This window comes from Hypanus sabinus, chromosome 6 (genome assembly GCF_030144855.1).
Source record: "Hypanus sabinus isolate sHypSab1 chromosome 6, sHypSab1.hap1, whole genome shotgun sequence".
In the NCBI taxonomy this organism is placed as follows: Eukaryota; Metazoa; Chordata; class Chondrichthyes; order Myliobatiformes; family Dasyatidae; genus Hypanus; species Hypanus sabinus.
Window position 1 is genome coordinate 96,695,878 of NC_082711.1, and position 14,559 is coordinate 96,710,436.

A 14,559-nucleotide genomic window follows, 5' to 3' on the forward strand; every position below is an offset into this window, starting at 1 on the left:
GTCAACACCGTCTGCAAGGCCATTCTTTGCCGAGGTGCCCCAGTCTGCATCAATCACCCCTATCAAACTGCTCAAAAAGTGTAACCAGAACCCAGAAACACATGCAACGTGAGCCTTGAAGACCCCAAATGAGTCAAGAGCCTTACAGATCAATCCTGGTAACGTAGATCCCAAGACTCCAGCACTTTCCTCTAACAGCAGCTAGCAAGAGGAAGACTGGTCAACCACAGATAGACTGCACGGAACACCCACCCATCCTCTGCTCTTGTTCTTCAACCAATTCTTCAATGTCTCAATCAGAGAGAAGCAATGAATTCAATCATGGGCTCACGCATTGTCTCCAGGCTTCCAAGCCTTCAGGATGCACACTTTGCAACAAACCTCAGTGAACTCCCTCAGAGACATCAAAGCTTCAGATTACTAGAACATAACATTAAAATGTAAAGCAGAGGCTTCAATCACATGTACCTTAGTAGTAGAATCATATTTGAAAGAAAAAGTAAAAGAAGTAGCTTCATGAACTGTCAGCAGGTCGTGTAGTTCGCTAGCACTGCTTGCAAGTATGGGTTTAATTATAGTATGAGGAGATTTTAATTAGAATTAAACATGCAGCCATCGATAAACATCCCCACATTTCTGACTTAATGGTAGAAGTAAGATCATTAATAAAACAGCAGCAGAAGGTATGGTGCACTACAGTGGCCTGAAGAATGCCTGCAATTAATTCCTGCAGGGCACGACAGCAGAATGAGTAATGTGGCTTCAATTTGTGCAAAATTATTCAACTGCTCCTTGGCTACAAACACCGAACATTTGCAGAAAGACAAAGTGACAATTCTTCTTAAATGATATTATTACAACATACACTCAGAGGCCACTTTGTTGAGAACCTCCTGTACCTAACAAAGTGGTCACTGAGTGAATGTTTGTGGTCATCTACTGCAGCAGACCATCCACTTCAAGGTTTGACATGCTTGTACAGTCAGGATGCTTCTCTGCACACTATTGTTGTAACGCATGGATATTTGAGTTAAAAACACCTTCCTGTCAACTTGTACCTGTCTCACCATTCTCCTTTTGCCTCTCTCATTAATTGAGATGTTTTTGCCCACAGAACTGCCAATCACTGGATGTCTTTTTGTTTCTCGCACCATTCTCTGTAAACTCTTTGGGCATAAAAATCACAGGAGATCAACAGTTTCTGAGATACTCAAATCACTCCACCTGGCACCAGCAAACATTCTGCAGTCAAGATCACTTAGATCACATTTCTTCCCCATTCTGCTGTTTGGTCTGAACAATAACTGGACCTCTTGACCATGTCTGAATGTTTAAATGTATTGAGTTGCTGCCATATGATTGTCTGATTAGATATTTGTATTAAAAGACAGCCATAAAGGTATACCTGATAAGGTGCCACTGATTGCATATGTTAAGAGTAATATTATATCTTCAAATAGATGTTTTCTTTGGAGGGAAAAGTTTTCAAATTTTGAAGTTCTTTCTGGTCATAAGGTGATCACAAGAATCCTACAAAACTGTCTCTCCACAATGTGTCATCTCCCAGTCTACAAGACCACATGATATTCACAGCTTATGGGCTGTCCTAAAGTTCTCCATAATTGTATTGAGTGACAATACACTTAGCTTCTCCAATGGAAAGAACTGGACTGATAAGAGTGAATTAATCGTAAACTTAAGATGTTCCTAGATCAGAATCATATGATCTAGATGTTCCTCAAAGGAAAAGTAAAAGATCTGTAGGTTCCTGAGGGAAGAGATCCAAGTGGAAAACATGTGACAAACAGATACTGAATGGAGGGATTGCGTGAGGGTCAATGACTCACTGAGTGACATGATCTATCTGAGGTCCCCAACACAGTTAATGCCACCTTCAGCACCACCACACAAGCCCCATCCAACTCAGATTCAGGAACAGGGGAACACTGGGTCAAGAACAAAGAGACAGTTAATACCCACTGGGAGAAGCAGTTCACAATCTTCTCAGTATCAACTGTGTCCCCTGATATGAGTCTCCTGAACTCCATGGCAGAGCAGCCTACCCAGGCCATCCTCATTGCTACAAGGAGTGGTAAGAGCTATATTTCAACAGAAAAAATAATAAGGCCCCAGAAAGAGGGTGTATCCCCGGTGGAAACATCAAACTGGACATGTAGAGCTTCAGTCACAAATCTACAGCCTTGAAGTTCACATCTGGGATATTCCAGGGGACTTCAGAAATGCTGCAACCATGACTATCTTCAAGAAAGGAATCAAGTCCAACTGTGGCACAATGGTGCACAGCAGAGCTGCTAGCTCACAGCAACAGAATCCTCGGTCCAGTTCTGATCTTGCATGTTGGCTGTGGTCCTATGTGCATTTGAGCTTCTCCCAATGTGCTTGTGTTTCCCCCTACATCCCCAAACCGTGCAGGATGGTACACTAATTAGCCACAGTAAATGGCCTGTAGTGAGTTAATGAATGGCAGAACCTGGGAACATGGGGAGAACTATTAGGAAACAAGACAGGCAGGTGTATATAAAGTGTGGAGGGGAACACATTAGATCTAGTGATTACCATTCCATTAGTTTCAAGATTTGATGGCATCAGAAAGCATCTGAAAAGTGATTGGGATTGGCTGTTTTCTGGCAAAGGGATGATTAGTAAATGCGAGGCCTTCAAAAGTGAAATTTGAGAGCACTGAATTTGTATGTTCTTGTTAGAATAAAGGACAAGTCTAACAGTTTAGGGCCCCTAGTTTTCAATAGATATTGAAGTCCTCATTAAGAAGAAGAAGAAGGCACATAGTAGGTAGAGGCAGCAAGGAACAAAAGAGCTGCTTATGGAGAATGGTTAAGAAGGAAAGCTGGAGGGTTAAAAGAAGGCAAGAGATTGCCAGAGCAAACAAGGTGAAGGAGAATCCCAAGGGATTCTACAGAAATGGTAAGAGCAAAAGGATTACAGGGGTTGTCTGGAAGATCAGAATGACAATCTATGCTTTGAGCCAAAAGGGATATGGGAAATCTTAAATGGATATTTTGCATCTGTACTTCCACTATAAATGGACAAAGTATTTATAGAACTGAGGTAAAATAGCAGTGAGGTCGACCACATATGGATTATAGAAGGGGAGGTGCTGTCCACTACACTCCCAATCTTGGTCTCATCCACAAATTTGGTGTTGCAGTTAAGCACATTATCATCCAGATCATTGATATAGATACAAACAACAATGGGCCCAGTACCAATCCCTGTGGCACTCCACTTGTTACAGGGCTCAAGTCTGAGAGGCAACCATCTACTATCACTCTTTCACTTCTCCCTCAATACCAACATCTAATCCAATTTACTACCTCATCTTGAATGCCGAATGATTGAACCTTCTTGACCAATCTCCCATGCAGGACCTTGTCAAAGTCCTTGCTAAGTCCTTGTCGACAACATCCACTGCCTTACCTTCATCAACTTTCCTGGTAACTTCCTCAAAAAACTCTATAAGATTGGTTAGACATGACCTGACATGTACAAAGCCATGCTGACTATCCATAATCAGTCCATGTCTATCCAAATATTTATATACTCAGTCCCTTAGAATAGTTTCAAATAACTTTCCCACTACTGATGTCAGACTTACTGACCTATAATTTGCTGGTTAATTTTTAGAGCCTTTCTTAAACAGTGAAACAATATTGGCTATACTCCAATCCTCTAGCACCTCACCTATTGCTAAGGGTGATTTAAATATCTCTGCTAGGCCCCAGCAATTTCTGTACTTGCCTCCCATAGGGTCTGAGGGAACACCTTGTATGGTCCTGGGGATTTATCCACCCTAATTTGCCTCAAAACAATAAACAACTCCTCCTCCATAATCTGTGTACCCTTCATAATGTTCATGCCATTTTGCCTTACTTCTATAGACCTTGTCCTTCTCCTGAGCAAAAATGCATTTAAGATCTCCCTCATTTCTTTTGGCTCCACACAGATCTTCCAGTGGACTAACTTTGTCCCGTTCACTCTTAACATATCTACAGAATTCTACAGAATTCCTTGGAATTCTCCTTCACCTTGTCTGCTAAGGCAACTTCATGCCTTCTTTCAGCTCTCTCAATTTCTTTCTCTTGTATTTCTTAACCAAGGCCTCAATGTCTTTTGAAAACCAAGGTTCCCTAAACTTGTCATCTTTGCCTTTTATTCTTACAGGCATATACAAGCACATACAAGCTTCGTACTCTCAAAATTTCACTTTTGAATGTATCCCTCTTGCTAAGTACACCTGTGCCAGAAAACAGCCTGCCCCAATCCACACTTGCCATATCCTCTTGCACCATCAAAACTTGCCTTTCCCCAATTTTGAATATCAACCTGTAGACCAGACCTAACTTTTTCCATATTTAAAATGAAATTAATGGCATTGTGATTTCTAGATGCAAAGTGTTCCGCTGTACAAACTTCTGTCACCTTCCCTAATAGCGGATCAATAATTGCACATTCTCTCATAGGGCGTTCTATGTACTTATCCAGAAAACTTTCCTGAACACATTTGATAAACTCTATCCCATCTAGTCCTTTTATAGTATTCCCAATCAACATGTGGAAATTTAAAATCACCTAGTATAACTTACGTTTCTTGCAACAGTTTGCAATTTTTCCTCTAAATTCTGTGGACTGCTGGCTGGTCTGTAATATAGCGCCATTAACATGTTATACCTTTCTTATTACTCATTTCCACCCCAACATCTCACTAGACAAGTTCTCCAGTCTGTCCTGACTGAGCACTGCCATGACATTTCCCTTGCCATCCCTCCTGTTCTGTTGCGTCTAAAACAACAGAACCCCGGAATATTGAGCTGCCAGTCCTGCCCCTCCTGCAACCAAGTCTCACTAATGGCTACAATTTACAATTTCAGGTGTTGATCCATGCCCTGAGTTCATCTGCCTCTCCTTTGATTCTTGCAATATTTCTTACATTGAATCAGACAGTGCGAAGTTTTACACTTTAGTAAATTAAACCAGTCAGGACTTACAAGGGTTCTGCAGAGTGTCGTAAAACAGACAGACGTAGGGTACAAGAACATAGTTGCCTAAAAGTGGTGACACAGGTAGATGGTGGTGGAGAACACACATGGCACACTTGCCTTCTTTGACCAGGACTCTTCGTACAACAGTTAGGACATCCTGTTACAGCTGTACAAGATATTAGTCAGACTGCAACTTGAATATTGTGTGCAATGCTAGTTGGCTAGTTATAGGAAGGATGATAATACACTGGAAAGGGTGTAGAAAAGATTCAAAGATAACTTCCCAGGACTGCACATCTTGAGGTAGAAGGAGAGACTGCATAGGCTGGAGCTTACTTCCACAGGGCATTGGTGACCTAGGTATTTAAATTCAGGAGAGGCATAGGTAAGGTGAATGGTCGCATTCTTTTACCCAGGGTAGGTGTCAAAAACTGGAGGACACAGATTTAAGGTGAGAGGGGTAAGATTTAAAGAGGACCTGAGGGGCAACCTTTAACAAACAGGATGGTGGGTATACGGATGAGCTGCCCAAAGACAAGGTAAAGGCAGGTACAATTACAATAGTGAAAAGGCATTTCGACAGATATGGGGAAAGGAAATGTTTAGAGGGATATGCATTATATGCAGGCAAATGATACAAGTTTAGGTCGACAACTTGGATGGCTTGAACAACTTGGTCCGAAGAGCCTGCTTCCATGTTGTACAATCTTAAGACTCAGTCTTGACAGTCAGCTTAAGAAGCTAAACTCTTGCCGTCAAAAAATGTTTTTCCTGAGAGCATACTGCAAAAGAATGCAGCACCCGAACCAAGGATACTTTGATCGTGCCTGTATTAATATACAGTAATTAACTTCTGTACAGAGGTCGATCAGAAAAAAAGCCTTGCATTGCTTCAGCATCAATTGTACAATCCTTAATGCATAGGCTGTTTGGAAGGTTAATTTGCGAACCGTCTATCTGATTATTTTGCAGCAATTCTGAATCAACCTGATTTCCATTCAATCCCATTCAATTTAATTCTGAATCAATTGCTGCATTTTAGACAATCGCCGCTCTGTATATGCAGTATTCAAAATATGATAAATATTGTTAACACAATAATATTTCAAACAGGAACAACAATTTGAGTTTTAAGTTTATAAAGCTATTTCATTTTGGTCTATCATGCTTTCCTTTATTTTTGGCGAAGCTGAACCATGCTATGTTGTAAACTGGGTACATTCAGATACAAACTTCTCCAAACATAGGTTTTGCTTTAAAGGTAAAATCCTTGAGAAACATTATTACTTCATAAATGAGATTTAATCCCTTTGATACAATATATTTTAATAATCTCTTCAAAACCACTAAATAAAAAATAACGTGGAAAATGTTTGCTGACAGCTTTCCAGACAGCCGGAAATATTGCATATTTTACAACACAGAAGGCCATTCTATCAAGCCAGACTCACCATGGTGGACTCTGTGGTGACTGGGTGTGTTGAGGATCAGTTCCAGAGGCCCAAGGTTACCAATTATCTGCAACAGAGTCAGGAAACCATTTAACACTGGGCTTTAATGCCAAAATCGAAAAATAACTATCCACAGCCAACTCAAGGGATTAGGAAACAATTTTATTTTTAAACTCAAAATGACAGAAAAGCAGATGTTGAGAGTATCACATTGTAATAGCTACCATAAGGACTATTTTGACTTTTATTTAAACTGAATATCCCTGAATGGACTGCTAATTAAAGTTGTTTTATTTTAAAGGAAATAGCAAGGTAGAAGGCAAGTTTAGTCTGTGGCTTAGATGGGCAATGATAGTCTCAATGTGTTGAAGTCTCAAAGCGATTCAACATTTTCTCAAATGGAAACTTTGATTTATTTAAGCAGTCCTGCTTTTGTTCATTTCTCTCAAAATTTGTAGAGAACAAAAAATTATTTTGATAAACTCTGCAAAATAATTGAAATAATAGATTCTCTCTGTATAAAAATGTTTAAGAACTCTCAGTCACTCATAAATACAAACTTAAATTGCCATCTAATTAGTATTGATACAGTTTTTGCAGGGCTCCCATTCCCATTCTGAATGTACTGTCTTAGAGAATTCAAAGTTTACATCAGAATTTGTGTGTCGATATATTGCTGAGGATTATCAGTTGGTAAAAGATTCCCATGTAATGTCAGTTGATGGGTTTTTAAAATTTTCCTCGGGTATTTCAATGTCCCTTTTTCTGCTGTTAAATTTCAATGCCGTCTTTCTTTTCCACACTTTCTCTGAATGTTTTACCTTTTGATATATAATTCAGAACAAAGTGTAAAAATATCCTGGTCATACTCATTATTCATACATGACAGTGATGCTTATTAACACAGCTTACATATTCATTTCTCTTATGTTTGTAACAAAATAGTGTTTTGAAACCGATTTTGGAAGCATGTCTCTTCCAAATGCATTGAAGAATGTACATCCAAATCTATAATTTCTATTTTCCATGACAGTGTAACATTGTATCTACAGTATGCGAATCAGAACAAAAAAGTAGGCATAGCAGCAGTCTATGCAGTAGGCATAGCTGATTTCTTACTCCACTTTGCTTCCTAATCCACGGATTTCCCTGGATATAAAAAATCCTTTGATCCTAAATATCAATAATTGAATATTCACAACTCTCTGCTGCAGAGAATTCTAAAAACCTACAGCATTAAGTGGAAACAATTCCTCCTGCCCTTAATCCTGGACTACCAGGGCAGGTATATGGAGGAATTTAAGATGGGGGGTTATCTGGGAGGCAGGGTTTGAGGGTTGGCACAACATTGTGGGCTGAAGTGACCAGCTATTTTGTTTTGCTGGCATTGAGGGAAAGATGTTGTCATGACACTATTGCACCAGGCTCTCTATTTCCTTCCTGTATTCCAATTCATTGTTATTTCTGATTTGGCTCACCTTTGGTGATATCACCTACAGACATGTAGGTGGACTTAAAATAGAATTCGACCACAAAGTTGAGAAAAAAAATTGGCAGCAGAGCAGAGGGCTGAGGATGCAGCTTTGTTGGGCACCAGTATTGAGAATACTCATATCATGGTGGAAGTGTTACTTGCCTATCCTTACTGATTGTAGTCTTGACCTCAAGACGTTAAGGTTCCAGTTGTAGAGGAACGCACTGAATCTTATGTCAAAGAGCTTGGAACTAAGCTTGTTTGCAATTGGAGTATTGAAAATGGAGCTCTAGTCTAGATGCTACAGAAATGAGTATCAAGCCAGGGACCTGGCATCTGCTGTAGACCTGTTTTGATGGCAGGCACATTGCCGTAGGTCGAGATGGTCTGGATGGCTGGAGTTAGTGCTTACTATGACCAGCCTCTCAAAGGACTTCCTAGTGGTGGACATCAGACATACAGGTTGGTAATCATTAAGGCATGTAACCTTATTTTACTTAGGTTATTGGATGGTAGTTGTCTTCTTAAAGCACATGGGAATCCAGATTGAAGTGGGGGGAGTTTAACAATGTCTACAAATATCCCTGCCAGCTGATTTGTGCAGGATCTAAAGACATGGCCATGGCCAGATAGTTTTCACGGGTTCACTATCCAAAAGACTGATCTTACATGTGCAATGGTGACCATGGGTCAGGTGGATTGGAGTTTGTTGGTGTGTGTGGTTTAATTCCAATCATCTTATGTACTTTTGCAGAAACTACACTTTTCAAAGAGTTCACTTCTTATGCCTCTTAAGTCCAAAGAATTCCAGTGCATTCTACATATGTTTTTCTTTGTAAGACAAGTTTGTCATCTCAGGAACCTGCTAAGTGTTAGTCACACTCCCTCCAAGTCAAATATAGGCTTCCTGAGATAAGGAGATTAAAACAATGTATGAGTACTGCAGATGTGATTTCATCATCAAAGCCAGTTCAAATATGATAAGGCTTTCTCACTCTTGCAGAGCAGCCTGCTAGCAATAAAAAGCTATGTACTGTAGTTTGTTTTCCTAAATGTTTGCTGTACTGCATGGTAACTTTTTTTGCAATTGATAAGGTATATTATCCAGTTCTCTGTGAACACTAAAATTGAACACTTAAGCTCCATTTACAACAATAGACTGTTTTCCTCTCTTTGTTATTGAAGTGAAAAAGCATCATATTTGTCTAAATTGCCCCCGAACTGCCATCTTCTTACCTACTCACTTAAAACCTTCTATAAACCATGCACCCTCAGGAAATGCTTCTGTCAGTTCACTTCCACATCTTGTTTGTAGCATAAATAAACTTGGATTCACTGATCCCTTCAACTCAGTCATTATGTCGGTTGTAGCCTGCTCAGTCTGAAACCCCGAGGCTTGCAGCCACCAACTTTATCAAATCTGTTCACTTGTAGCAGTGAACTAAGCAAGAATTTAATTTGCACCCCTCTGTATTCTGCCCATTAAAGTCTGGATAGATAGGAGCAAAACTGATACTGCCTTAAATTATTTTCAGTCAAGTAAATATTAAAATTAATTTCTTAATATTTCACATGAAACTAAAATATAAACACATAATTTGGATGGAACATTTTAGCTGTAGGTTTAGACACTACATGTTAAACTCCCACTTCAATCACTGCTACAAGCACTCATTGTTTCCATATCAGAGAAAATCATAAGAGGAATATCTTGAGTGTGAACTTTTGTGGTTTCTCTTTTCAGCTTCTTCCCATAGCAACACATTAAACCATTGTGTCTGAAAGTGATTCAGACACATGGCATATTTGCGTTTTTGACCTCCACTTATAACCCAATAAACATGGCCTGGATGATGGTTGATTTGCAATGTATAGCAGTCTCTGATTAGAAAATGAGGTGGAGTTTCCTTTTTAATCTACAGCCTATTCTTAAAGAATCTGCATTTAAATAGCCTGGTCATTCAATGTGAACACTATATTCTCATGTCATTACATAATCAGGAGTAATCTCTATTTATAAAATTAAAATGAACTTGAAGTGAAAGAATTTTACCATTTTACTTCCAAAGTAAAAATAGGGGATCTCTTCCTCTTGAAAACATTAATTGATTTTGTGATTCATTATTTGCTCCCTCTGTTTATTCTGTTCCATGGATTTTAGATTTGGAGAGAGTTAAGATCACATTCAAATCAATATTTCAAACCATGTTGCAAATCAAGCAAATATCATCCTCGATCATGTCCACACCATCAGATTTTCTTTGAGGTCCTCCATCCCTGAAACTCACAGCAGTCTGATAGGAGAGAAGACTGGACCACAGGAGAGAGGGAAACAGGAAGGGCACCAGGGGGAGGTGATAGGTAGGGAGGGGAAGAGACAAGAGGCCAGAGCAGGGAATAGAAGAAGAGAAAAGGGAGAGGGAAAAAATTAGTTAGCCTCACTGCAATCTTCAGATATTGAAGCTTCCACTAAAGCACACAGATACTAGATGGTTTCTGTTTGTGCTGAGTTGGAAATTTCACTCCTTGGGATCCAGACATCCCCTTACACCTCCTCCATCACTGAGATCTTCATCTTCATCAGAACTTGCTTAGCCAGCCCAAGTCAAAGTCTTTCTTGTTATAGAAGACCAGAGTAAATGACTAAAAAAAACCCAAAGTACCTGGAAAGCTGCCACCAAGGATGCCCCTGTATGTTCTCTTTTACCACATCAAAAGACCACTACACTGATGCCAACACATCCTCACAGAAACTGATGTCAATGGTAATTATCTTCAAGGGCCAATTCCACTGGATTGGACACCAGATTCTTGGTCCATGGTTAGTGATCCCATGGCAACCTAAGGAAGTTCTTCAATGATACATTGGAATTTAATCTCAGATAAAGAGATGCAAACACACTAAGATAGTTAGAACATGCTACTGGTTGGCTTCAACGGCACTGCAATCCCCAACAGGCAGTGGTCTATGACATGTAGAAGTATTCAGCCCTTAAAGCTGAAAGGGAGAGAGCGGGAAGGAAAGGGAGAAAGATTTCCAGCAAGTGTCAGTTGAGGAAACGCCTTTACTTCTGCAGTATGGCATGGTTCCAGGCACAAACTTAATTATAACTCAGTAAATCTGTGATGAAATTAACCAAAATCAGAGATGTGACAAATGGAACCTTCATTATTCCCAAAGATTGAAATGTACAAAGAATGCATTTTTATGAAATGCAATGTTTTAGTAAAACTAATAATAAAAGAAGGAAATTGCTGCTGTACTAACAAAACATTCTCTTATCTCCAAAAATAATAATTTTGTAATTGCAGAAATGTATTTTTGCCTTGCATATTTTCAAAGGATGAAGAGAAATTATTAAAGCTGAATTTTATGCTAGAATTTAAAGAGAAAGTCTGTAATATATGGCCAAAAAAGCAAAAGCAAACTTATTGTTGGGATTGTTCTTGTCTCCTGCCACAATGTGGATAAATCATTAGACTTAATTTGCACACTAAAGTAAACTGAAATGTTGTATCAATGTTTGACACTAAACTTTGTGTTTATACAGATGGATTTGTGGCCACGCTGTGTATATGTTCCCTGTAGGGGTGGCTGTGAAAGAAGGTTAATCCATAGGATACTTCAAAGCCTTTATGTTTGCACTCTTTGAAATTCATTCCAAGATCTAACTTACATGAAGGTAACTGTTTTCTTATCTGGTGAGGAACTTTTTAATATTTAAATAAATACAAAATAGTATTTTCACCCAAGCAGAGAAACAGAAGTGACAATATTTGTACATAGGAATAAAAACAGAAGTGATCTTAAAAGTGTTTCATATAATTATTAAGAGTTGTAATTTGCTTAGTGGAGTGTAGTTCATTGGTTGACAGCAAAATACAAGCAACATCTTTCCTTCCAAAGGAAGGTGATACTGATCTAAATATTTCTAAAAACTCAAGAGGACTGTATATTAAATTAAAATGGCCATGTCCTTTAGGTATACACTAAATTAGCATACAAACATATAAGAACACAAAATACACTGCAGATGCCGGGGTCAAAGCAACATGTACAACAAGCTGGAGGAACTCAGCAGGTCGGGCAGCATCTGTGGAAACGAGCAGTCAACATATAAGCAGGGACAGACCACTCAAACCTATACAAACAAGCTGGAGGAACTCAGCAGGTCGGGTAGCATGCATTGAAATGAGCAGACAACGGATGCTGCCCGACCTGCTGAGTTCCTCCAGCTTGTTTGTACGTGTTGATTTGACCACAGCATCTGCAGTGCACTTTGTGTTTACCACTCAAACCTGCTCTTCCATCTAATGAAAAAGTGGCTGATCTGGTCAACTTCACATTACTGTCAACTTGAGGTCACTTTTCATTTCCTTGCTTATCAAGAATCTATTACAACTTTAAAAGCATTCAAAGGCTTTGCTTTTACCCACCATTGAAAAAAAATATTCCACAGAGTCACTACACTCTGAGTACTTTCATTATATTTGCAATGGAAAGTTGAACCACAATATAACAGAAATATTCCTAATCATGAATATTTTGAATCCTTACTCATGACAAATCATAAGAACATCAAATAACAAGAGCAGAAGTGCATAAGCTTCTTTGAACTTGCATTACTTGTCAGATCATGGCAAAGCTTCAAACACATTTTACCCGCCATCTCCTATATTTGTGTCCATTCACATTTTTACCCATTGTGAGTCCTAACCAAATAAACAATGAACTTTATTTGAATATAGGGAATATGGGATTCTCTAATGTTATTTGAAATGATTCATGAACAGAAATTTGAATACTCTGCCATACAATGTACAATGCCTTGAACCAATGGATCACTGAAAAGATTTAATCAATCAACTGGTCTTTCGGCGGGGTGGGGGGAGGCAGGTTTATTCTAAATGACATTACTATGTTCATGTTCTAGATTAATTATGTGTACATTGAAATGCATCAGATACAGGGTATTCAGTGAGATCTAATGTCATATTTATTCTGCTATACAAGTGCTTCCAGTTCCAATAAACATATAAAAGCCAAACTTTACAGTCCCTTTGAAATACATCCTGTAAAACATAGCTAAAAAAAATAGAAACAAGTTATGATTCTGCTAAGGACATGAAATTTGATGCTTTAACCCTATTCAAAGTAAAAGAAAACATATTTAACTACAAACTACAAGAAGGCAGATATCCCGCTGAATATGAGCAAAATCATTTATGTGGCACTGTGACAGAAGTAATGAAAACCCTATGAGCTTCCCAAAAGAATTATAACTTTCTGAATGGAAAATTTCTCACTTTCACTGTTTGTGTTTCAGATTTCTAGCATCTACAACAGTTTCCTCATGTAATTTCCGATGATTCTGGCTCTTCCTTTTACACATCCTCAAACTTCTCATTCCATCATACCTTGCTTCGTCTTGCACTATCTTCTTCAGTCATTATTCTTTTCTGGTTTCTGCCGCGTAACAGATCTTTCATTTGTTCCTTCTTCTTCCACATTTCTTTATATCTTAAAGCCTCTCAATTCCAATGAAAGATCACTGATATGGAGTATTGCTTCTGTTTCTTTCTCTTCTAATACTCACTGACAGTTGAGCTTTTCTGCCAATGTCTAAAAACTGGATCATAGTTCATTCTATTTTTAGGCATTCAAATCAAAATTTGACTTTACCTAGAATAGATTGGCCAAAGAATCATTTCCAGGTAAAACTGCATCAAATGCAAAAAACCTACTGGGTACATCTGTGCATGAGCAAGATTTAGTATGCCTGATCTTTTCTTGGCATCATGTGCACACTTAATGCTGTCACACACCAGTTCCCATTAGGACAAATTTAATCGGTAACTTAAAGTTCCTTATTATGACCATGGCTCAGTTTGAATACATTGAGGAGCGCCCTGGACTAATTTCATGGTTTTTTTTTGGTACTGCAAGGGACCCTGCTGAGACTGGCAAACATGAGCAGGCAGCTTTTAGAGATGACCTCACAGATACTTCCCAAGCTCATTACATTCCCTTAAACTGACTTGAAATATTTGATCCAGCATTTGGTAGCTGATATACTCATTAAATAGATGCCTCAGTGATAACACAACTGGCATCACAGTATAAAGGGAGGTTCTGGCTGGAGAGTTACAGGGTCTAGATATGATCACAATAGGGATCGGAATAGCTATACAAAAATGACTTTCCTCCAACCCGTTTGATACAAGATCTAAGATTGCTTTTTGTAAAAACACCTTAATTTGACATTTAATGATCTGTGTACATCTGTGATGTGATGGTACTGTGCTTCTTGTCTGCAAAGCCCTGAATCTAAAATAAAATTTTAAGGCCTATCTGATATAGATTTCCGAATATTCATGATATATGGTAGATAAATTGTATCCACCTACTCTTCAAGAACTAGCTTACATCCCTGTCTGTGTACACGAATACCCACAGCTCACCCACCCCACTCTTACCAAGGAGGAGAATCTTCCAAAGTAGTTAAACACTGTTTGCGTTATTTTTAATGATACACAATTAGGTTTAGTCAAATAGTTCTCAGCACATATTTAATGTCATTTCCTGTAAACAAGCGTAAAGGAGAACAAAATAGTT

General features: G+C 38.7%; 1 protein-coding gene across 2 annotated transcripts in view; it reads right to left on the reverse strand.

Moving 5' to 3' along the window:
- Positions 1-14,559, reverse strand: part of agmo (alkylglycerol monooxygenase) — a 342,658-nt gene that overhangs the window by 137,099 nt on the left and 191,000 nt on the right. For both annotated transcript variants that reach the window (XM_059971351.1, XM_059971352.1), the window contains one exon: positions 6,470-6,536. In XM_059971351.1, the coding sequence (XP_059827334.1) occupies positions 6,470-6,536 (67 nt within the window). The remainder of the gene's footprint in view (positions 1-6,469; positions 6,537-14,559) is intronic.